Source organism: Barbus barbus (assembly GCF_936440315.1).
Source record: "Barbus barbus genome assembly, chromosome: 37".
NCBI lineage: Eukaryota > Metazoa > Chordata > Actinopteri > Cypriniformes > Cyprinidae > Barbus > Barbus barbus.
The window spans coordinates 9,082,080-9,107,221 of NC_136715.1; the positions used below are offsets into that span (position 1 = coordinate 9,082,080).

General features: G+C 38.7%; 1 protein-coding gene across 1 annotated transcript in view; it reads right to left on the reverse strand.

Moving 5' to 3' along the window:
• The window catches only part of LOC306857080 (protein diaphanous homolog 3-like), a 326,012-nt gene that overhangs the window by 265,408 nt on the left and 35,462 nt on the right, over positions 1–25,142 (reverse strand). The window contains exon 3 of the mRNA XM_079396755.1: positions 14,432–14,562. Within this exon, the coding sequence (XP_079252881.1) occupies positions 14,432–14,562 (131 nt within the window). The remainder of the gene's footprint in view (positions 1–14,431; positions 14,563–25,142) is intronic.

The window sequence follows — 25,142 nt, forward strand, 5'->3', positions numbered from 1 at the left end:
CACTGTTGAAATCTCCCAAAACAATGACTGCGGCGTCCCGGTGCTGTGTCTGGTGAAGGTGTAGTGTTTCATGTAAATCCCATATCGCAGTGTCCGTGTCCGCTTGAGGTGGAATATAAAGGGCACTGACGATGACCGAGCTAAATTCCCGAGGGAGATAAAAAGGGCGACATTTGATGGTCAGAAGTTCAAGATTCGGTGTGCAGGAGCGTGAGAGGGGAACAATGCTTGCGCTGTCGCACCAGTGTTTGTTAGAAATTAGAAATAAGAGTGGCCCTGTCGTATGTAAGAATGGCCATCTTACAAAAAGAAACCGGTGTTTATAGTTTACAATACGAAAAAATAACAAAAGAAGACAAGGTTTGGTCGGAGCAGACGTGACGGCAGCCGATCTCACCGGCGCCATCTTAGGTATGATGGCGCCGAAATAGATATCTATTTCACGAAAACAATATATAATCACAATAGTTATTTTTGCTTTAAACAAGGAACTACCCTAAATTATATTATAAAAAAAAGAAAAAAAAAACAAGTTCACTGAAGCCAAGTAAACAGTAAGCAATTAAACAAGAATAAAACTAATTACAAGCAATAAGACAAAAAACTACAGTAAAACAAATAGGAAATGCTACAGACATTGTATAAAGTAATTAAATGCATAAAACACTGCATATGTGTCACTGCGTAAATTAAAAATAATTTTCTAAACGTTACAAACGTGCAGGGAGAGCTTTCGCTCTTTTGTTGTTTGATTAAAATGAATGACACCGGAGCAGGAATATTAGACTTGCTGTCACTCAGGGCTCCAAACTGCGACTAAAATGGTCGCATTTGCGACCAAAAATATTAATTTGCGAGTGAAGTTTTTGCTGAGGTCGCCACTGGCGACTATATATAATTTGCATGAAAGGACTTTTTTCCCAATTGTTTTGCGCTCACATCTTTTGTTATGTTCACGTATTAAACTTACATAAGACGATGCGCATCAAAGTTTTACTGAAAAGAGTTTCAAACAGTCCTCGTCTCTGCCGCACACAGTCTGCTGAACGCAGTGAGAGAGACCTGAAAGGGCCTGTTTACACCTGGTCACTTCATGCATTTTCTCTGATCGGATATCTATATGATTTGTTAAAACGTTTCCCCATTTACACTTGGCCACATAAATGTGTCTTCGCAAAACGGATATAAATCAGTTCTTCAAATCCCGCTTCATATGCAAATATAACGGAGTTCACGTCAATGAAAGCAACGGATAATTTTATTAATTATCAGCTAATTTCAATATCAGAGACCGCGATAAGAGAGCGCGCGGCATCAGCACTGGAAAGATAGGCTAGTCTCGCTACTTTTAATGAAGAAGATTGTGTGTTGAGCGTCTGCGACTTACTTTCAGGTTCATTCAGTTTGCGCGTCTCTTGCTGAAGAAATACTCCGCTACTCATCCGCGGTGATGCTTGTTGCATTGCGCTGTCATATCTGACTATAACATGCCATATAGCCTATAAAACGCTCTCACACGTCTATTATTTTAATATTATGGGAGGAGTAAAATTACCATATGTGGTTTCAACAACCAGATGCATTTACACTTGTCCGGTCGATCTTCTTATCGAGATCTTAGTCTATATGCTGTGTTCTGTTAATGCTTCCTGTTATTTGAAGCGCACTTGCCATCCAGTAATCGCAAAAAGCTTTGTGCTGTCTTACTTTTTAATAAACAAAGTATCAGCTTTAAAATGCTACGAAATTCAAATTATGCGGTTTGGGTGCTCTTTAATGCGGACCACAAGCGCACACTTTCGGTAATATAAACACCAGTACCCCGCGTCCACATGGTCCGTGTATGCGTCCGGGTCGCGCGAGCGGAGAGTATCGCACTTAATGCTCAGGCGCGATCTCTTTAGCACCTCAGTTAAAGCAGCAAGTGAACCCATTATATATTTCGATTTACTACTATAGTATGAAATGAACATGATCAAAAGGTAGGCAATAAGAAAGCCTATAGTACAACTTACTGAAATGTTTTATGTAAAAGCTGTGTTTCAGTGTTTCAAACTGAGGAAATGTATAAAGCTTGTAAACATTGCATTGTAATACATTTACCTCAGAATAACCACTCAGTGTCCATAAACTCATCAGTCAGCTAGAAAAATAACTATAAAGAGGAGCGTTTTGCTATATTCATGCGCTGTTGCATATTAATATTTTTACTTATTCTGTTGTACATGATTCAACTCCTCCTATAAAATTGCATTTTACTAATGAAGAAAAACAGACTGAATGTGTGAAAGACGTGACAACATTTATAGGATGCACTGCACTCAGTTGCCAAGTGATGCTTATGGTCCATGATATTGGTATAGATTCTGTGTAACGAACAATTCTTTGTGACTGTATATTTCAAGTTGTAAAAGACATTTAATTCACACTTTAAGTGAACCTTAGTCCCTCGGTTGACCTGATCATCTACAAGATGGATTAAAATGCTGTTAAAGCCTAGAAAAGATAAGACAAACACATGACAAAATGATTGAAATGTTAAAATAGGGGGGAAAAATAAAATGATAATAAAATAAACCACTTTTATTCTGTGGCACCTAAAAAAATAATTTGGCGCCTAAGTTTTTCTTTTATAGGAGCCAATGGCTCCTTACTCGATTTTTTTGTCTGGAGCCCTGCATTAAAATCCAATACTGTTACACGTGTATTTTCTTTCTCAGTTGTTTGCTTTCACTTAAGACGTAAATAACTGCGTTTATGAGGATACTTGCAAAGACGGGCATTTGACATATTTAACCGTTCAAGGCCTTTAAAGCAGCAAAAAATAACTCCATTCAATACCCCTGCGCTCTATGAGCCCCGTCCAAACGTGTGCGCACCTCTTTGACAGTGATCAGAAACAGTCTCTCAGACAGCACGTATAGCGAATCGAGTTCTCTTTCACCGCTGATTGCCTTTCAGTGGCTGAAAATCACTTTTAAACCTCAATGCTTAAAAACGCATGCAAACGATAAGTGTTCGTGAACATGCATCACAGCAAGGTCACGTGAGCGTGTAACTGCAATAGAAACAATAGTCCAAAATCTCCACCGGTTAATCATGTCTACCAGCATATCGCCCACTCCTACGTCATGTGCAAAATTGCACTTTACTATGGAGATGGCTGCATTTTTCCCATGGAATTTCCCTGTACAAATACGACTGCACATTAATGATGTAAATTATACAGCGTGTAACTTAACTTTTGCAACTATTCATGAAAAGCAGTTCTTCAGACTCTTTCGTTAAGTTGTCTAAACGAAGTTTGCAATTATTCAGAAAATCAATATTTTCATCCAGTCTAGTCTTCTTTCAGGTCCTGACGCTAAAGATTGATCTCCACAGCTCAGACTGTCATGTCTAAATCCAACCCAGACTGTTTTATGATAATTATGCCTGGATTTTTATATTAATTTGCATGGGACTATCTGAATGACATTCTCTCCTCTCATCTTCTCATTTCTCTCATCTCTGCGCATCCCTATCTCTGCCAATCAGTTGTTTAATTAAAATCATTAATCATTTCAGCTTAAACATCTCACTACTTCCGATCAGACCAACAAACACATTTTATATGGGTGGGCAATCAAAAGGTAGGCAAAAGTCATTTACGCTGGTTGATGCAGACCTCAAATTAAAAGACAAAAGATTTGATTCAAACAACAAGGATGAAGGAAACATGCCAGGACCATTTTCAAGAAAGAGATGGAATGAAGTCGTTGTCAGTGATGATGAATAGGAAGAAGGATATGGTCCAGAGATATGGTAGCAGAGAGGCCAAATCTAACTCTGTGTCCAACCGATGCCGTTTTATTGGCTGCACTCTCCAAAAGATGTCACAAAGCCAAGGCTCAGAACCTCTCCACTTGGCTCATGAAGTCACTTGCTATTGTGTGTCTGACAAAATAACAAATCTAAAGCCTTAAACCTGAAGGTCAGTTTTAATACAATATCTAAAACCAATTTCCACCTATTTGTCAGTGCCATTTATCACCTTCATTATTACAAGTATGTCCCCTACACAAACGCCTCAGCTCAGCAAGAGAAAGTAAGCGGACAAGGGTGTATGACTTCGCCTGTGCATGGGTTTGGATTTCTGAGGGGGGCAGGTGAGGGTTGATTCGAGAGAAGTGGGAATTACTTTGGGCAACTTGTGCAACAAGAGAGAGTGTGAGTGTGAGGGTGAGACGGAGAGAGAAAAGGAAAAACCTGATAATAGATGCAAAAAATACCTGCACACAAGTCAAAACAAAAGCTGCCAGCCCAAATCAGGAGTGATAGATTGGCTGACCCCTAAGAGGAGGTGGTGTAGGATCTGCATTCACAAGCAGAAATGGGTTGCGAGGGGCGAGAAAATTGAGAGAATAGAAAAACAATAATGATAAGCTGAAGAAAAATGAACAGCACAGACAAACATATTTTCTGGAAGCAAATAAAATGCTGCCTTGATAATTGCTTGTCAGTCAGATAATTAATTTAGACATTCTCAATTTAATACAACGTGAAGTAGGGGTGGGCGGTACACCGGTGTCATAGTCATCACCGGTGTGACATTGCGCCACGACATGGATTTTCTAATACCGTCAATACCGTAATAAATCAATTATGTTCCTTGAACGGCTGCATTTACATCAATAATATCTAATTCTAAATAATAAGGCATTAAATTTTCTTCAAACATTCAGTTGTGGTCTGAATACCTGTCCTTATACTATATATCTTGTTGTAAATAAAAAAGTAAAACACATTCGTATCAGCCTTGCACGTGGTAGGTAAAAGCGGAGTGGCCATTAAACGACTGGTGAAACATCGTGAAGAAAGGTCGGGCCTGTAGACTATATACTATTTGAAAAGAGATGAGTGAAGTGTAGAACCAGACGGAGAGACCGAGGCCGCTGTAGAGGTAACTCTCGTTCCAAAAAGAGGAGGAACCTCCGTTATTTGGAACTGGTTCGGTTTTAAATCATCCGACACGGAGCAAACTTCAGTAATATGCAAGGTTTGCCGCCGTGTTGTGACAGCAAGAGGTGGAAACACAAGCAACCTGTTTCATCATTTAAAAAACACGCACGCCCGTGAATATGAAGAGGCAACCCGGGCCAAAACGAGCGCAAGTGGGACCAGCAGCACCAGCGGAGCGCGTCCCAAGACTACACAGCTGTCACTGAAGGCATCGTTTACTGCTGCTACACCTTACGACAAGAGTAGTAAGAAATGGAAAGATATTACCAGGGCAATTGCGCTATATATCGCAAAGGACATGGTGCCCATTCAAACCATAGAGAGAGATGGCTTCAGACATGTGGTTCACACTCTGGACTCAAGATACGAGCTGCCTGGTCGGAAATTTTTTAGCCAGAAGTGTCTGCCAGAGCTGTACACGGAGGTACGGGACAGAGTCATGAACGAAATTCGCCACCTTGAAGCCTACTCGGCCACTACTGATTTATGGTCCAGCCGAACTACTGAGCCATACATTAGCCTCACCATCCACTTCATTGACGATGACTGGAAGTTGCGCAGCAGATGCCTACAGACCGCCTTCTTCCCCGAAGACCACACCGGAGCAATAATTGCGTTAGGACTGAAGGATGCACTTTCCGCCTGGGGCTTGGATGAAGCGCGTTTGGTGTGCATGACGACTGACAGCGGTGCAAACATGGTGCGCGCTCTGGAAATCAATAAATGGACGAGACTCGCATGTTTTGGACACAGACTGCACAACGCTATTGGTAAGTTACACTTTCTAAACCTAACATTTTATATTCAGAAAATTTGTCAAGTCCTTTTCTGTTTGTATTAAAAAAAGAAAACAAAAACAAATTTAAGGCCACCACATTAGTATTGTATTTTTCATTGTTAGTATTGTTTAGCCGTGATTCCTCTGGGGACCGGATCAGAAAGTTAAAAAAAAACATAAATATAAAATTCAATTATCATCAGATTATATGAAAAATATTATTAAAAATATGTACAATATAAATGTATTTAAAATGAAAAAGCTGTACTATTTGTGCAGGAATGTGCAAAATATTGACCAACATACATACAACATGGCCTATTAGATTTGTAATAGCCTAATGTTCAGTGTGTCCATACAATAAATACTTATGCTGCTCTACAGTTAATGGTTTATTACGTTTTTCAACTATGATAACCTACTTTTCCCACTTATGTTAATATTTTTATCCGTTCTTTTTACTTCCCAGAGAGGAGTGTCCAACATGATGCTCGAGTTGCACGGGCCACAGGTATGTGCAAAAAAGTGGTCAGCACATTCTCCTACAGCTGGAAAAAGAAGAATGCCCTGACCAGTGCACAGAGAGAGCTGAACCTGCCCCCCCACAAGCTGATCACAGAATCCCCAACAAGGTGGGGGTCCCGTGTCAAAATGATGGAAAGGGTGTTGGAGCAGGAGAAGGCCATCACTCAAGTCCTGGCGGCAGACCAAAAGTCACGCCACCTTCTACCCACCTGGCAAGACATTGATGTGTTGGAGGCCATAACCAAAGCACTGAAGCCTCTGCAAGATTTTACAGATGCCCTGTCAGGAGAGGAGTATGTTAGTGTCTCCTATGTTAAGCCAGTCCTCCATCTACTCAATACAAACATTTTGAAGCCAGAAGAAGACAAAGCAGGACTGTGCGAGGACATCAAGAAGAGGGTCTTGGATTATTTGAATGAAAAATACAAAGATCCTGCCACTGATGAGCTGCTCACCATGGCAACATTCCTGGACCCACGGTTCAAGACCACCTACATGCCACCTGAAAAGTTGGAGGAAGTGAGGAGCAGAGTAGCTACAGAAACCAAAGCACTGGAGGAGAAGACAGCCACAGATGCCTCTTCCACAGAGGACCAAAGCGAGAGGGAAACTAGCACTGCTCCTGTACAACTGAAAAAGCCCAAACACAGCCTGGGCAGTTTCTTCAAAAAGTGTAGCAGTGCACCACCAAAGCAGCAGGGCATTGACATGGAGCTAGATGGCTACCTGCTGATGGTGACGGCTGACAGTGACTCTGATCCACTGGAGTGGTGGCGTCTCCAATGTTCCCACTTCCCGCGCATTAGCCGTCTGGCAAAAAAATACTTATGCATCCCAGCCACAAGCTCACCCTCCGAGCGTGCATTCAGCACAGGGGGCAATATTGTAACAAGCTCCAGGGCATCACTGAAGCCAGAAAATGTTGACAGGTTGGTGTTCCTGGCAAAGAACTTGAATGTCTAGTTTCATCAGAGTTCAGATGAAGAGAGAGTTAGTTTTTGAGAACAGTACACATTATTACACTGTTCTTGTGTTATTACACTGCTAATTTTTGTTTTGTTGTACACTGTTAAGTAAGATCTTTAGGTTTTTTGCAAAATAAATGTTGAGAATGCATAATACTCTCCCATGTCTCTTTTTGATAAGGATACCTACCATTTACTTATTATATTATAAAAATATTAACTTTATTCACATACTAAAGAGACAGGACAGGCTACTCCTCCCAAAATGTACCAAAAAAAAGTTATACCGTGATATTATACCGTCACCGTTCAAAAGATAAAAAATACCGTGATATTCATTTTAGGTCATATCGCCCACCCCTAACGTGAAGAAAAATAAAAAATTCTGTCATCATTTACACAACCTCATGTCGTTCAAACCCATACGACTTTCACATTCTTTCGCTGATCGCAAAGGGACAAAAATAAGGCTGCTCAAGCTCCAAAAAAAGACCAATAAAACATTACAAATGTAGTGCATGTGACTTGTGAGCTATATTCCATATATTACAAATGCTATATTCCAACGAAAAAAGGTAAATGACAGAACTTTCATGTGGATGAACTGTTTATTTATGGACAATTTATGGATGACCTATAATATTTGGGAAACAGATGTTTTATGAGGAAGGTGTTTGCATGAAGAGTGCTGGTATCAAACCACAGAGCCAGATAGATTCTCTGAAAATAAATTACACACTTCATCTAAATTAAGAAACCAACATTCAAAGTTTGATATAAGATTTTATTTATTTGATTTGTTTTGAAAAGTCTCGTGTTCACCATGGATGAATGTATTTAAACAATATATAGTAAAAACAATAATATTGTGAAATATTATTAAAGATTAAAATAACCGTTTTCTATGTTAATGTATTTTACATTGTTTTGTTATTTCTATGAAGGCAAAGCTGAATTTTCAGCAACCACTACTCCAGTTTGTCAAATGATCCTTCAGAAATCATTCTAATATGCTGATTTGCTGCTTAAAAACATTTATTATCAATGTTGAAAAAGGTTGGTATATTTTTGGAAGAACTAAATTTTTTCATTATTATTTGAATAACCAAAACTACAGAAACAGAAATCTTTAGAACGAGAGTGTACATTAAGAAAAAATTAAAATAACTACAAAACCAGTGACTTCAGGGATGATTTATAGGTAAACATTCTACCAACACAGTGTGCTCCGTCTCCTCTATCGAGGACAGTTTGATGGGGCATGACCGGCTGAACCATAGGCAGATGCTGGAGGGAAAAGCACTAGCATAGTGTCTAGCATAGACTTTTCAAAAACAAAAAAACAACTCCAAACCTTTGAACAGTAGTGTAGCTAGAAAAGTTTATATAGACTATAAAAGTTTCTATGACTTTTACATGACCTTTTAAGAATTTATACATTTCTCTGACTTCTTTTCCAAGCCTGGAAATCACTCTCGAAATTCCCTGGTATTCTATGGCTGTGGGAAGCCTGTAAATTCTATTAAATTTGACCCTCAGGGACTGGCCATACTTCAATATTTAAACTATGACACCTTAAGACATAAAACACAGCCTATGGAAAGAATTGGTTAAAATATTTATAAGTAATATTATCTTTCACTAGATTTTTTTTCACCCCCAAAAAAAGTGGAGTAAGAGACAGTCACACACACACTGCTAACAGCACCAAATAATGTGGATGCACATTAATGACCAGAAGGGTTCCTGATATATAATGAGCTTAAAATGGTTTGAAGGGCCATTAGTTGCACAGCAAAACCAATGTTTTGAAAAATACTAAAACACTGATTATCATGCCGAATCAACTGGTTTTTCTCATCAGAAGACCAGCAAGGATATGCAACTTTACCTACATTTTTGCATCTTTAAATATTTTTTGGTTTAAAAAAGTATTTTCACCTCTCTCACGCAGAAAAATCACTTGTCGATATTCAAAAAATTAGTAGACAACTTTAGTAGACAACCTTATTTTCATCTTGCGGTTTTTCCACTCGCTGCCACTCAAGTCTGTTTCTCTCCCTATCCTTCCCTTGCATCAAAGTGCCTTCCACATTTTCAGCCATCATAGAGAGGAAAACTAAGGGGTCTTTCGGAATCATGGCAGAGAGAAAGAGGAAACAGAAAGAGAAGTGACAGAGTGGGCCAGTTATGAAAGAAACACTTTCTCTTTCTGAAATAACTTGGGCAGAAACTTTTTTCAGGAGAGAACTGGCAGCCCATTTTATTGGACCCAAGGGAAATTACATGCTTTTTATTCCATCTCCCCACACATGTCGGGACAAGAGCACATCTGTCCAGAGTTGACACTGGGATAAATAGAAGGGAGAAAAGAGCAAAAGGGGTGAGAGACCGAGAGAGAGAGAACAAGAAAGAGAGAGAGAGGATGAAAAGTGCTGATGGTTGCACACGGAAGAACTGTGATTTTTATGTGATATCAATAGCTGTTTCAAAACCTAGTGAGCGTACATAGACTGTACATAGAGCGTAGACGTTTCATTAACTGAACAATCGGTGTGTCAATAAACAACAGTACAATCCATTGAATGCATGTCTATCTCTCAGCTTTGTTTTCAGGTCTGTCAAAATTAAATATGGCGCTACCCTGACTAAGGTCTACTGGAATCAGTTGCGAGTCACTTTGTTTTATGTGGAGCTGCCACCTATGAAGAACGTTCCAAACCAGTCACTTAAATGGTTCATAACAACTGCCTTAGTCATCTCACTAGGTTTTATAATAAAGCAAGAGTCATGTGTTGTGCTAAGATACAATGACATCAGGAATTTCTCTATAGTTCACAATAAAAAAGTGAGATTTTTTATATTTTCTATTGTTTTAGTTAAGAATAGCAGATATTCTATGACAAGATGATAATCCTGTTAAAGGAGTAGCCATAAGAAAGGAAACGATAACCATCCTTCCACTATGCCCTGTCCTTGTTTAGGTCATCCCGTTCAATATTTAACCAGTCACAGTCAGTGGAGCACGATAAGGCCTGCTAAATCAGAACAGGTGTCTTTTCAAAATCATTTAGCATTCTGCTGTAATGGGAGGATGAACTCCTGAACTGACACAAAAAAAGGAGTGAAGGAGGAGTGAAAATCAATGTCACTCACAATGGTGCACACGGGTAATGGAATCATCACTCACTCATCCAATCAGACACCTCGACTGAGCAGAAGAGGAAGTATGGGTATAAATTACACCCCCTACATATCCTTGGTGTTCATGCCCCATGTGAGGAGGAGAGAATGACAATACAAATCAAACGCCAGCCAAGCAAAGGATGGCCAGCCTCACCCACATGATCACAAAACTCATCAAGCTCATCATTACCAACCACACACAGAGAAAACACTACGGCCAACAGAATATCTATATGAAATTAAAACTAAATTTAGAACTGTCTAACTGGATAGAACGGACTCAACTCGACAAGTAAAACAGCAAACAGGATGAAGCATAAAACAAAGAGCATTTATCAAAATGTCATCAGCATTCAGCTTAAATCACTATGATTGATGCGTTTAATCCATCTCTACAAAGAATCCCAGATATCAAGCTGAACTCTGAAGAAAACAATAGTAGAATTTATTTATTAAAAACACCATGTGTGATGTTTGTGATCCTTGGTGCAGTCTGAGTGGATTCCCCAGAGTACAACCTCGTACGTCAGCTAACAGAATCAAACATTGGCAGGTACAATGGTCACCTTTGTGGGTGCAGGTTAAACGCTCAGTTTGACTCTGATGGGATGAAACGCTACCTTCCCTCGATCACAGTAGTCACAAAATGTTTGGTTTATAAAATGTAAGGCAGTTGATAGGATCTTTAAAAAAAAGTTTTGTATTTAGGTGACACTGTATTTAGCACAAACAACAGATTTGATAATTATTTGTATACACTTATCCGTCTCTGCGTGTGTTTAATGCTAATTCATGACACCTAATGCATTAAATAATGTTTACGAATTTAATCTTATTGAATCTTACCCATTTTCCTTTTAAAGTGTTCAAAGTAAAGCTTCAATCTAGTAATTTTTACATAAAATTTGGAGAGAAAAAAAAATTTGTTGGTAGACTGATGGCCAACAATTTTAACACTATTAATAGCTACTAATGCCAATATGGTCACCAATTTACTGTGCATCTCTTGGCTAAAATTAATTATAAGAAGCAACAACCTATCTTGCAATGAGGCCATTTTTCTCAGCCTCTAAGGAAAAGAAGAAACTGTCATAATGGTAAAATAACTTCCAATGTGGGCCAATATCAGCCTTGACTGCATGCGAATATCAACATCCAGACGTTCCAACAGGGAATCGCTGAGAGGGACCTGTGGGGATCCTAGTTATGATAAAATACCATATGTCCATTTTCATTAGGGAATTGTCACGGCCTTCTCTCTTGCTTCTTATTGCAAAGCATGTGGAAGCTAGAGAAGTTCACAGTAATGAGGCTACATGGATCAGTCATATCGTCTATTAGAAAAATTACTCCCTACATTCCCACCCCCACTGTGAAATACTCAATGTCCTCACAACCTAAAATACAGGCTAATCTAGTCTTAAATAAACAAAAAAACACTGAGTTTCTAAATGTTGTGCCTTTCCACTTCACTGAGCATTCGCACTCAATTACCGTTTTTAGCAACAAATCAACTTTTACTCTAGTTAGGGCTGGACTAATTAAAAAGTCTATCGTTTTATATTATGTTCTATCATTTATTTCATGGTGTCGCAAAATACATTGTTTACGGTAATACTTTTTCATCATTTGGATGACTGCGATCTTTACACGCCACCACGGGGCGTGAAGGAGAGACAGAACCAGGTGGAGAACGACCAGAACAAAACGAGGAGCTCGTTCCTAAACGAGGGACTACATTTATAGCATGGGCACGCGTTAAGCACCGCTGTTTTAAAACAACCGATTTTAAGTCGTTGAAACACAAACAACAGAGCTATATGCGTGCGCCGTCTCTGTTTCTGTGTGAGGAGAGCGGGGTTTTTTTGCCGCTTTATTGGCTTTGCACGATTACATAAATTAAATTATATGCGTCAGAATCCCCGTTTTTGCAAGTATCCTCAAACACAACGGTTTAGGTCTTAAGAGAGAGTAAACAGCTGAAAAAGAAGACGGACGGACGGACGGACAGAATTAACAGTGAAGACCAATTAATTTACACAATGTAGCATTTCTTATTTATTATAGTTTTTTGTCCTATTGCTTGCATTCATCACTGACTGTTTATCTTCAGTGAGCTTGAGTTTTTTTGGGGGGTTTTTTTAAGGCTTGTATTAGTTTGATATTGACATTGGTGACAAGGATTATGAAAATTGTATGGTATCAAAAGATTTTAATATCAAAAACCTTTTTAAAAGAAAAAAAATCACTATACCGTGATATATATCGTTACCGTGATATAAAATTAGTCATATTGTGATATCTCCCAACTCTAGTCTTTGCTTCCTATCCTCATCTTGGCTTTATTCATCCCACAACAGGGACCTATAAAAATACAACACTGCAGGCTTTCACCAGCATAGCCAAATAAAACAACTTTGTGTCATACTGTTGCGAGACAATAGCAAAATCACAAATTAAAAAAAGATTGAATTGTTTGGAGGAGTTTTATCCTTGCACAGGAAGAAATGATAAGGTGCCAGGTGTGAGTAATGTTCAGGCTACACTTTCCACACAAGGTCAGCCATTGCGCTCCGACTGTGGATCATTCCGTCCGTGACGTTCACAGCCATAACGAGCAGCTGCATGTGCCAGAACGGTGTTTGGGTGCTAATAGAAATCATGACATTTCATGAATTATGCCAATAAAGAATGCAGCGCTGATGAAAACAGTTTAACACCGACTCTCCTGCTCGAACGTGCTCTTGACTTTCCCTTTCTCTCCTCCTCCATCATCACAGATGAGGTTTATTTTTCCATCCATACACTTTGAAATTAGACACTGCTTAGTGCGGTCTGTCAAATTAAATTTAACCACCTGTAATAACTATCTGCATGCACACGCTAACCCACTTATCTATTGGATTTTTTGTGATTGGAATGAGGCAAATGTTTCAGATGAAAAGGACACTGGACAAAATGTGTCCTAAAGCAACTCACTCATGGTTCTTCTAAGGTCACGTTATCCGAAGTATTAAACAATGTCTTGTTACAAGTCTGTGCTCAGCTTACAAAGCAGCTCCTAGCATTGCAGTTTATAAAAAAAAAAAAAAAAAAAAAAAAAAAAACTGTCACTTTAAATGTGCAGGCTTCGACATATTCTTACATTTTTTGAAAGATCAATAAAAAGCTCAGTCTGCGAAAACTATAAAAGCCACAATAAAACATTTATCCAAGGACAACAGAATGACATTTAACAGTCATGAGAATGAAATACGCATTTCCACTCATATCAACCTTTTTCTCCTGTCATTGTACACTTCCAAGCATCGCCCGCAGCATGCGTCTCTCTGTGAACTGCTCTTAAAACTATGCTGTTAAAATAGAGTACTTTTAATAGTCACAAAAAAGTAAAAAAGTAAAGCTTATTCAAAAAAAAAAAAAAAACTATAAAAAAATTGTTTATCATCTTCACCCTCCTGGAGAGGCCTCTTTGTCATGTTTGCAGTACAAATGCAGGCGAACAGCAGGAAAGCACATCACAAACGGCATCAAACAATTAAGAGGTAGGAGGGAAAACCTGGGGCAACGTGGCAATCGGTAATACATGAATGTCAGCGTGTAATGTTTCTCTAGTCTGGAATCACGAGGCACGCCGCTGAGTTACACACCGACAGGCAAGTGTCGGAGGTCAGATGTGGTAGGTGGCTAGGCTGGATAGTTCAGTGTGTGTTCGAGTATTCAGCTAGCTACAATAATCAAGCTGGCTTGTCAAGTTTTAAATGCAAGTAAGAGTTTGCGGATGCCTTCCACATTCCACAAAAGTGTGTTTGTATAACCTGAGCAGGTTTCTAGAGAAAAAAAATTAAGATACAGCAAAAATATCCTGCTAAATTACAGAGTCAGAGAGAAACAGAAAAACTTTGAAGCCAAAAAGCATGACTAATATATTTGAAATTTAATGTTGTAAACAGTTTAGGTTTCTTTGAGTGAGTACCTGACTGGGTTGCTGGTGAGTGACACTCTAAGGGAGTCCAAACAAGCAAACAGTCTCTCATCGGTGGCACCTCCTTTCAGCTCACTCAGAAACTCCTGAGGAGAGATCTGACTGCTGCTCCTCAAACTACCCTGTAAGAGAAAAACAAGAGAAAAAAAAATATTAGATGGTCGGTTTATGATGGTCACCTTTGTGATGGTCACTAACATTGTCAAACCCTTTTACATGTTTACCCCATTCAAGCAGATTGGTGCTTTAATTGCATGATTGGAAAAAGCTGCCCAGAGACGATACCAAGATGGCTGCAGAGCGGACTTGCAACAAACGCCTTACTAATTATTATGCTTTGAAAAGAAAAGACTTTTGTGACTTACAAATAATGATTACCCTCATTTTCAGACTATCGAATATTGATCATCATCTTCAAACTTCTTTTATTTGTTTGAAAGCCTTTTACTTTTGGAGAAGCCTGCAAAGAACCATGCCAAAATGAGTGTCTGCTGGTTGCCAAATTTGAGATTAAGAGCTCCTAGAAGTGACAAACAAACTCCACAAAGGGTCCTGCCTGTTTAATTACTGACTTAATAAAACTGCAATTACTACAAATTAGTTGGCAAAACTCATACTAAAACAATAAAGACAAAAACTAAATAAATGCAAATAAATATTGCAAAATGAACAAAGTTGGTCAGCATCTTTTTTCTAATGTTAGATTCTTTCTACTTCTTCCACTTAATGCTAGTAGAACATAATGACAGAATAAGAACAAATACAAAAGCAAAAACAACAAACAAGAACAAGAATCAGGAAACCTCCATACTTCCCACTGACATTTAATATCCTCTGACAAAAATATCTACCAGAGGCTGATATTTTTTTCTTCTATTTTTAAGCCAGTAGGCTGTTTATGTTGAGAGTGTGTGCGCATTTCCAGATATGACACAAATCACGATAAGAAAACATTTATGGCCTTCCCATTTCAAATTTTTTGAGTTTCTCGAAGCCACAGCGTGTTAATGAGGAAATTCTTCTGTGGCTTCTGTGGCGTTTTATTTATTTAAGACCATTTAAGACAAAATATATTTAAGGCTTAAGGGAAGGTGCTGGCCGCTTTGAATGTGCAAGCAACAGGACATACACACAGAGAGGATGAGAGGAACTCAAAAAGAAAGGAAGGGCAGAGCAAAATGTTTCTTCCTTGTTTTTCGAGACCTGCAGCATGCTGATTCTGACCAACTTCAGACAACTCACTCTGATCAGACAACCAAGTGTGTATTGAGCTGCCATTATATACATCCATTAGAAGTCTCTCTTTCTTTCCAGGTAAATGATTTTTCTTGCGTTCAATTTATTGTACACTGTTCCATACTTATACATTTTTATTTTCTTAACAGGAATTGTTGATTCTTGCAGCCAGGACACAAACCTGACCTGCGGGAAACCGACATTACACCACAGGATCGACTCTCCTTATCCTACCCATGGTGCACAGGGCCTGTGGGCTGCTGCCCTGACTGTCCCCACCGCAGGAGACTGAGGTCTTAATCATCACATACAAGAGATACAGCTGCTTCCACTGAAAGACTCTCCGCCCATCTCTTGTTCTCTCTTTTTCTATCCTGTCCTTCCTCTATAGTTCTTCCTTTATCACCATGGTGACTGCTTTTTGTGACACGGGGGAAGCAAACATTGGCTTTTTTGCTTCCCTTCCACTCAATAGCTGAATCTTCAGCAAATCCGAGGTAAAATATCAACCCCGCACACCATTACATTTGGGGTTTCAGAAGAGATTCTGGCTGTTTAGATGCAGTTTTAAAAAATAACGAGAGCCAAAAGAAAGAAAACCCTTTTTTTTTTTTTTTCAAGTTTTCGTTTATCGCTACAGAACCATGTTTGGGCTGCTTCATGCATAATGAGTGTTTCCTTAAAAACCAGGATGTTGGTTTGTGTTCCGAGTGGTTTATCCAATTACACGTTAATAAAAAACAACACTAAAACTCCTGTAGAAAACAAAAAAGATAAAAAGTCTTGGATAAGGGGGGGTGCTCACTCAGGATCAAGCCTGCTCTTTGAAACCCGCATTATCCTAACAAATCTTTCCACATGAATATGGCTCGTAGCGGCAACATCAAACAACAAGAATCTCACATTAAGCAGCCAAGTCATGATCTCACAGCAGAAGCTCCAATCACCTGGCGGCGTCTTCTGTCAGGAATCACAGGAGCGGAGGTAAACATCCTGGAGCATGCCCTGGGTCACGGTTCGACCTGTCTGCTTAGTGCTGAGCCCTCCTAGCCTGACAACAGGCCAATTAGATCAACTCTGTGCAGGTTATGACATTAATAAACCATGAAGCTAATTTTCCTTAGGTAATTGTAACTATCACTCCCCTTAAGTTGCTGTGAACCTGATTCTCATTAGTTAGTGGTGTCATTTAGCGGACAGTTTCATACAAAGTGATTTACAGTACACTAATTGACGATACAGTCCCACTGAAACATCCAGGGTTAAGTGCCATGCTCAAGGGCAAAAGAGTAATCGAAGTAACATCAGCAACTTCTAGGTCTCTAGCGGCTTCAAACCAGCAACTTGTGCGCTAACAAGCTTGGATCTGTAACTATTAAGCTATAGCGCTACCATACTCTCAATGAAGTTTAGTGGTCTAGACCAGGGATTTTCAACCATTACAGAACTAGGGACAGGAAATAAAAATAATGCATAAATAAAGTAACAAAAGAACAAACAAATAAAAAAGAAAGAACTAAAAGAGCAAAAGAACTAAATGAAAGAGCCAAAGAATGAAATACAGAAATAATGAAAGAACTAAAGAAAGAAATAACCAACAAACAACCCAACGAATGAGTGAAAAAAGAATGAACAAGCCACCCAATGAACAAACAATAGAAAGAATGAGCAAACAAAAAAGTACAAAAAAATTAACTAAAAGAAATATGGTTGATAACCCAGGGTTTATTCTCTATCTTTGTATGCACTAACTTGGCTTGCATGAGATATCATTATCCAGAACAGTAAAATAGAAGATATTAAAGTTTATATTAAAGCCTTTTGAGCATCAACAGACTGAACTTGAAAACTTTGTTAGATGATTTGTTTGTTCTAATAATGATTTTGGCAAGCTCAGCCCATCCCCTGCTTTTCCTGTCTGCTCTGTCCTCTGCAATATTGTCTATAATTACATGCAAGCAGAAAACAGCAGCGCATAAGCAAATGTCAGACATGCTTAGGGAATTGATCATCCATTTAAAGGACAGGTCACACATGCCTCTAAAATGCCAAAGCTTCTCCCATCCAATCAGGGTCGAGAGCAAGCGAGGGCATAAAAAAAAAAAACCATCATCAAAATGTCCCATCAACCTGCTCAGCTTCCTGTGGTTGTGATAATTAACACTGTGTTATGGCCGAATGTCACAACATGTTGGAGCTTCAGAGCCAGGAAAAGTCTCTGAAATTATGGTGCCTTATCTGCCATTGATGCAGAGATATGATGATGATTATGATGATGATACAAATTTGAAATCTTAAAATAAATTAGTATTGCCCAATTCCAAAATATAAATAAATAAATAAAAACTCAGTAGCTATGTTGGTTTCATACTTTATTAAAAAAAAAAATCAATCAAATATTATGATTAAAAAAAAATATATATATTTTGCATGTGCATTCAATACAATTTGCAGAATACAATTTGAATTTGCAGACAAGTTTTTAAAAATATTTTGTACACAGCATGAACTCAGCAATGCGCACATAGCTTATATATTTTAAATTAAAATATCTAATGACTAAAAAAGCACTTAGATTTGGTGGACAAAAGTAATACATATTAATAATGTTCAATAAAAAAAATGCTTTACTGCATTTATTTCCAAAAAGACATAATAAAAAAGGTTCTGACTATCACAAAAGATTATCACAGCTTTTGTTTCATCATTTACCAAGAATTCTACCTTTTTAGGGAGATTTATTTAGTCAAACAACACAACTCTGACCCCTGTACTGTATGTCTAATAGCAATCCCAACATGTGAGAACTGAGTTTTTCCACAGTAAGAGAATGCACAGTTCCCCAGAACATGGAGGAAAGGGCTAGTCCTCAAAGACGTCAGTGTGTGCATGAGTTCTTGCTGCGTGCTGCACATCTGATTCCACTGCTTGAGTCCTATGGGAGCTCATTTAATGTATCAGGTGTTGAGCTTTTTGTGGAGCAAATATCTGGGACATGCCCCCACCTTCCTTACTGCAATATTCTTTAACTGAACGCCCCCAAAAAATAAATAAGATAAATTGTGTCTGAAAGTGACAAGATTGCCAATAAATTACAAAAATTAAATAGTTCAGTATCTCTCTATACTCCTAAGAGCAGAAAATAAAACAAAATCTAGCGTATGTGTGGGGCATGCACGTGCCAAGGCGGTCAGTCCCTGGGAAACATGGCCGTCTGCCCAGGTCTTCTGCTGCTGGGCAAGTTTTTCCCCTGGTTCACGTTATGATTCATAATGAGCCAAATCATCATTACCCATCGAACCCTGAGATGCATAATGCACACACACTCACTCACTGAAAGCGGTCCAGCAACGCCCTTTAATGGTTATGTACTAATCTTACACCAGAGGAGCACAGACTTTGGCCTTAACGCAGTCTAACGCAGAAAGCATTAGCCGCAACTAACAAAAGATATCAAATAAAATCCAAAACTATATCAATACTTACTGACTTATTGCACTGACAAAACATATCAAGTACATTTTCTTTTCATGTGCTCTACAGATGAAAAAATGCAACAAGCAAATACAACATGAGGTTGAGTAAATGATGACAGAATTTTCATTTGTGGGTAACTATCCCTTTAGGGAAGAAGTCTAGGTTACATTTTATCTAAAGGTGTAGACGCTCTATTTCTCTCTACTGCCATGCGATTACAAATCATTACAATGAAAAATGTCAAAGTAGTTTACTGACTCGATGGGATTGCACATCTTTGAGACCTTTAAGGGTTTTAAAGCTGAAATCTGGATTTTGATGACATTTATTTTGGACTAATTTCAAATTGACTTCACGATTCCACTTGGCAAACTGGCTGCAAAGCCTGGCAGTACACAGGATTCTCCAATTTTAAAATAAAGTTCTAAGCCCCAGGCGTTTCTAGAAGGTACTAGCATATAATGTGGTTTTCTCTCTTTAAATCGCACCTCAGCACAAACTCAGAAAAATATATTAAACTCCACAGATGAAAGGTGGGGGGGATATATGTGTCTGTCAGAATAAACTTAAACTTCCTTGGGTTATTCTGCACGGTATTAGTCTCCCAGATGAATTGCTAAGGAAAATGTTTGCCCTGGGCATCAGATGGCCTGCTAGTGGACTAGCCACCGGGGAGCACTTCAGCAGTGACTCCCAATTACAGACTCCACAGAGGGAATGGATGTCCACATCCTAATATCAAACACAGAGGGCCACTTTGGTTGAAGAGAAAACAAGATAAAAGCATGGAAGAGAACGTGCACGTAGGGCCTTTAATGACTAAGGATTTCAGCACGCTGTTGAACTGAGACACAATGTACTCTGGCCCATTGTCTGTTCCCCGGTTCCATTCATCCTTTCCTCCATCCTAATGATTAATCATATTTCCTGGTGCGAGTGCGAGGTCCGTACAGTCTAAATAGCATATGACATTATTGAGATACAAACCACTCAGGAATTTCTCCATTTAGTGCCTTCAGAGATGGCATTAAGCTAAGGAGCGGAAGGAGAGGAGCACCGATACAGCCCTCTTCATCAACACAAAGGCTAACCTTAATGCATAATGCAAATGAGCACAGCAGCACTGGCTCGGTTCTCCTTTCAGCGCTCTGATATAATTAAGAGCTCTGGGGCCTGACTATTTGGGCCCGAGAGAGGACTTTTTTTTCCTCCCTTCTTGTTTCTTTCCTTCTCTATCTCCATGCCAATTTCTAAAGTCCTGAACGTGCGTATTAAATCAGCATCTTGAAAAGGTACTTATGGCTGCCCCAACAGAGTCAAAGTAGCTTTTATCATGTCAAATCGGAGAATTATTCTGTGATCTATATTCAATTAGACACGCTGACTCTTTGTGAACGGAACAACACTCCCATTAGTCTCTGAATTTCCATTCCAAAATAGTATCAGACGCTGCTGACCTTCATCTGTATGGGCGGAAAAAGAAAGAAAGACATTAAACAAGAACACAGATGAGTATCTGTAACAACATTTGAGAGTCCTTTGCTTTTCATAAGATAAACTGTAGGCAATTCTTATGTCATTGCCAAAATAAACAGATCAAGGCAATGAAAAAAAAAAAAAAACACAGATGAGCAAAATACACTACATGAAGTGAAAGACTCACTTTAACTTCAACCTTTCAAGTTTCAAAAAGTACATTAAATATAATTGTGCATCAGCTCCTTTGAGTTAAAAATACAGCGCTGTCATCTAGCTGAGGTGACGGACCAGAAGGAGCATGTTTTATTATGAGAAAGAGTCTGAGCCCAGTGGAGACTTCAGTCAAAGTCTGCAATTGCATGGTGTCAAAAACAGAGACGTTTTGACAAGATACAGCCCATAAAACTCATCTCCCATTATATCTTCAAGCAACTCTATCAACTACAGTTTACTTCACATTCCTAGCTATATATGAAGTGTACAGGCCACACAAATGGCCACATATGAGTTGCTCATTTTGTGGTCTTTATTCGTTTGTCCATTTGTTCGGTTTGTTACCGCCCCTTGTGTGTTTATTTATCAGAAATTTAGATTTAATCATGCTGTCAGTTACAAGTAAAAGTACAATTCCATAAATTAAATTCAATTAAAAAAATAAAAAAAAAAAGCAAAGAATAAGAACTCTCATCCAAAACATGATTTTCCTCCACTCATAGACAGCTGAAACGGCATGCAGAATGTGAGGGGAGGTTCATGGATAAGCATGACATGGCCTGAGGTCTGTTGGTGGGTGTGGGGGGCCTCGCATCAGCCCTGACTCACACTATGGGAGAGAAGCTCGCCTCCATCCAAAGCTGGTAAAGCAGAGTTAAACAGTGACAGGAGCAGAAAGCCTGTAACGTGCAAGGTGGAGACCGTGCATCCGTTTTCTGACTGAACGAACTGCAAATACACACACAAAAACGCACACACTCGGGCTGGGCTCGTTTTGCAGCTCTCCAGTGCCATCTAGGGGTTACAAAATAGGCAGAGGGAAACACTGTTGGTGAGTTGAGGACTGTAGCAAGAAGTTATGACTACATCAGACACATTCACCTAATGAAAAAAATAGTCCGCAGATTTGTTTAAAAGTGGATTTTAAGAGTACTTAAGTATGAAAATTCTCAAGGAAAATGGATTGAGAAATTATGCTGTATAGGAAGATGCACACTACAATATAAGCAGCGCTGTCATTTTTAGCTCTCATGGTTTTAATGCAGCATGGAAACATCTTTCTAAGATCATCACAAGAGGGGTCAAGTTGATTTGTCTCAATCAAGTGCCCATTTTAGCCTGACTAATTTTCAAATAAATGGAATCTGTACCTAAACATCCACTTAGACTGCGGTCTGAAAAAATTCTGAAAATAATAACCCGTTTAGGTTTCCTTGCAGAGGTTTCGCAAATAAATTATGATCTAAATGATAAGCTGTACTGCCCCTCAGTGGTCATCCAAACAAAGCCAGATCAATCAATCAAAAAGCAATTTGTTACAACAAACAATAAATCACAGAAGAGAGCAAATCTAAACAAATAATAATAATTCATGGGTCTAATCACAAAGATCTAAATTCTATCAAAAGTTAAAAATACTAAAACTCTAAACTTGCCTAAAATTCATGATATACACACAATACTCTTAACATAATTTCAGACCACTTGGAAAGTCATATACTTGGAAAGGTCACATACTTGGAAAGGTCACTTATGATGCTTACTGTGCCTCAGTCTAAATTTATTGTAATTAAATGGAAAACAAATACAAATCTTCAAAATCTCTCTTTTTTTTTTTGAAATGCCATGAGTGTGAATAAATCATAGCAATTTTCATTTTAGGGTACACTATTACTTTAACAGAAGGAAACAATTTCAGCTGCATCTATTTACCAACATGATGCTGAGACCAGCATGATGTTTTCTAGCCTTTATTGTAAACCGATAGCACAGTCTACAGTCGAGAGCAATTAGGAGGCGTTTAAGATTCTTTGTTTGCTGTGTACAATCGTTGACAGGCAGGCATTAGTTTTACTTTGCTAATAATCGATCTGTTTAACAATCAATCAATCATTTTAATTGTGGTTTCAGCAGCACCTAGAACCTGGAAACCGTTGAGGCTTGATAAGGTTTGATAGATGAAGGGTTGCAAACACTACACCCAACCCCACCACCGAACTGACGACCTGAAAGTGAGGGCAAGATATAGCACACACACATTTCTACCAAAACATTACTTCCTTTACTAAAAATGGTTGTGTTATACAGATGCTGATAATTACAAAGCTCTCAAAAAAAACAGTACATGCATTTGAATATCCAAAACAAACACACCAGACGAATGCACCACTTCCAATAGATGCCTACATTCCTCAAAATCCATTTTAGAAAGTGAGAGTAGGAAAGTCAGTCTTGATGCTTCTCAGAGTCCGCAGTACATCCATACAGGGGCATCAAAACTAGCAAAAAATAAATAAATAAAAATCCCCCACCCCTCAAAAAAGCCTGACAATTTGGCGGTACATACAACAGACGCACGCTTCTCAAAAGGCTGACAGGCTGAGAACTTCTCAGACATGTATACGGAAAGCCCTAGCTCATCTTCCACCACTGTGCTGACAAGAGCCCTCTGCCTCAGTAAATCTGTAGGCCACATCACCAGGACTGAGAGAGGAAAAGGGTGGGCATTGTATCGCGCTCCAGTGCCAGAATCACATGTCCCTCTCGTTGCACAATGCCCTATTGTGCAGCGGGGGTTTTTTAACCTATTACCTCTCTTTATTACACAAGAAGGAATAGGGAGCATCTCTGAAACGCACAGAGATAATTCTCCCTCTTTATGCTCACTCTAGAAAGAAGCATGAGGGGAAACAGTGAAATGGGAACATGACATCCATGTCAATTAAACCTGACCCTCTGTGTATTAGGGGCTTTTGCACCATGTAGTTCTAGGACCTATGCTATAGGAACTACTCATCATGACGGTTACTGAGAACTAGGGATGCATCGATCTGATACTCAGTATTAGTCAGTGTTAGATCACTGACAAGCTATGCAATATCGCATTGATTATCACAGATGAATTGCATTCGATAATGAAGGCGATATTGTGTAGCTTGTCAGTGAACTATGGCTCTGTGCATTAAATGCGCTTCATTTGAAAGCAGGTGATGGAGATTCACTGCTAATCACAGAACCAGCTTTACTGATGAGATGCACATGATCATCGCATTCGATATAAATCGCACAGCCTTACTCAGTATCGGTATCGGCTAAGATACAGGCATTTTCTCCCAGATCGGGTATTGGTCAGACGAGACCAATCCAAATCCAATTTTGTGCGTGTATACTATTCTGTGTTATTGTTAAGCCCCACGAAAGCACAAAAACATTATAAAGCACCATAAAGTCAAAGTCCAAGTCCAAGTGTTCTGAAGCCGTTCCGCAGTTTTAATGTGAGGAACAGATGAATATTTAAGTCGTTCATTTCAAGTTGATATACTCTTCTCTATGCTGCGGCTGTCTGTCATCCTCCATTCAGCATTCAAACTGCGTGTCACGTTTGGTTACTACAGTCAAACTATCTTCAAGAGCGCACAGTTACTGAGGTTTAAAAATGTTAAAAGAAAAGGCTTGATAAACTAACGCAAAGATGTAATGCACTACGCATCAATATCTCTCTTCCCTTTGTACTTTGAACGTTTCTATGCGGACTCGGAGGGCTGCGTGCTGTGACTCCGTGTCACTTCAAGCGCATCATTCTGCGCACGGGATGCGCATAAGCGCTTTGTGTCGCTCTGTATTGGAGCCTTTCGTATTATAATACTTTTGCACAATGAAAGATTATTAACAGTCTTTCTTGTTCTGTCCTATCTATATAGGTCTTCATTACTGTGCTATAGATTTAAAAGAAATGTCTTTTAATTTTATAGTAGCCTATATTTATATATAAATGTATTTGCTTGTTCATGAATGTATTTTACAACAATTCAAAGAGTAATGTGGATCATTTTACCAGATTTAGTCCTACACTTATTCACTTTTATTTGTAAATAAAAATGTTTCACTAGGTTTTATAAAATTGTGCACGCAAGATTTTTCTAGAGTATCTTTTGCTGTATTATAAACCTAGTTTATAATAGTATTTTCGTCATAGATTATGATTATATATTTTTTCATGTGTTATTTTTCATTAAAATTAAGTTATCTACACTGCCCTCCAAAAGTTTGGAAATGCACTAGGAAAGTGGGGTTTTGGACAATATTGACATGAATCCTTTTTAATTTGTGATAATTTTGCACTGATAAGGGACCACACAAACTACGAAAACATTTTATTACAGAAACAGTTTATAGAAAAAAAATATTCATAGAAAAAAAAATAAAACATTTGATTCATCAAAATATCCACCATTAGCAGCTATCACAGCTCTGCATAATCTGGGCATCCGAGCTGTCAGTTTATTCAAACGTTGAC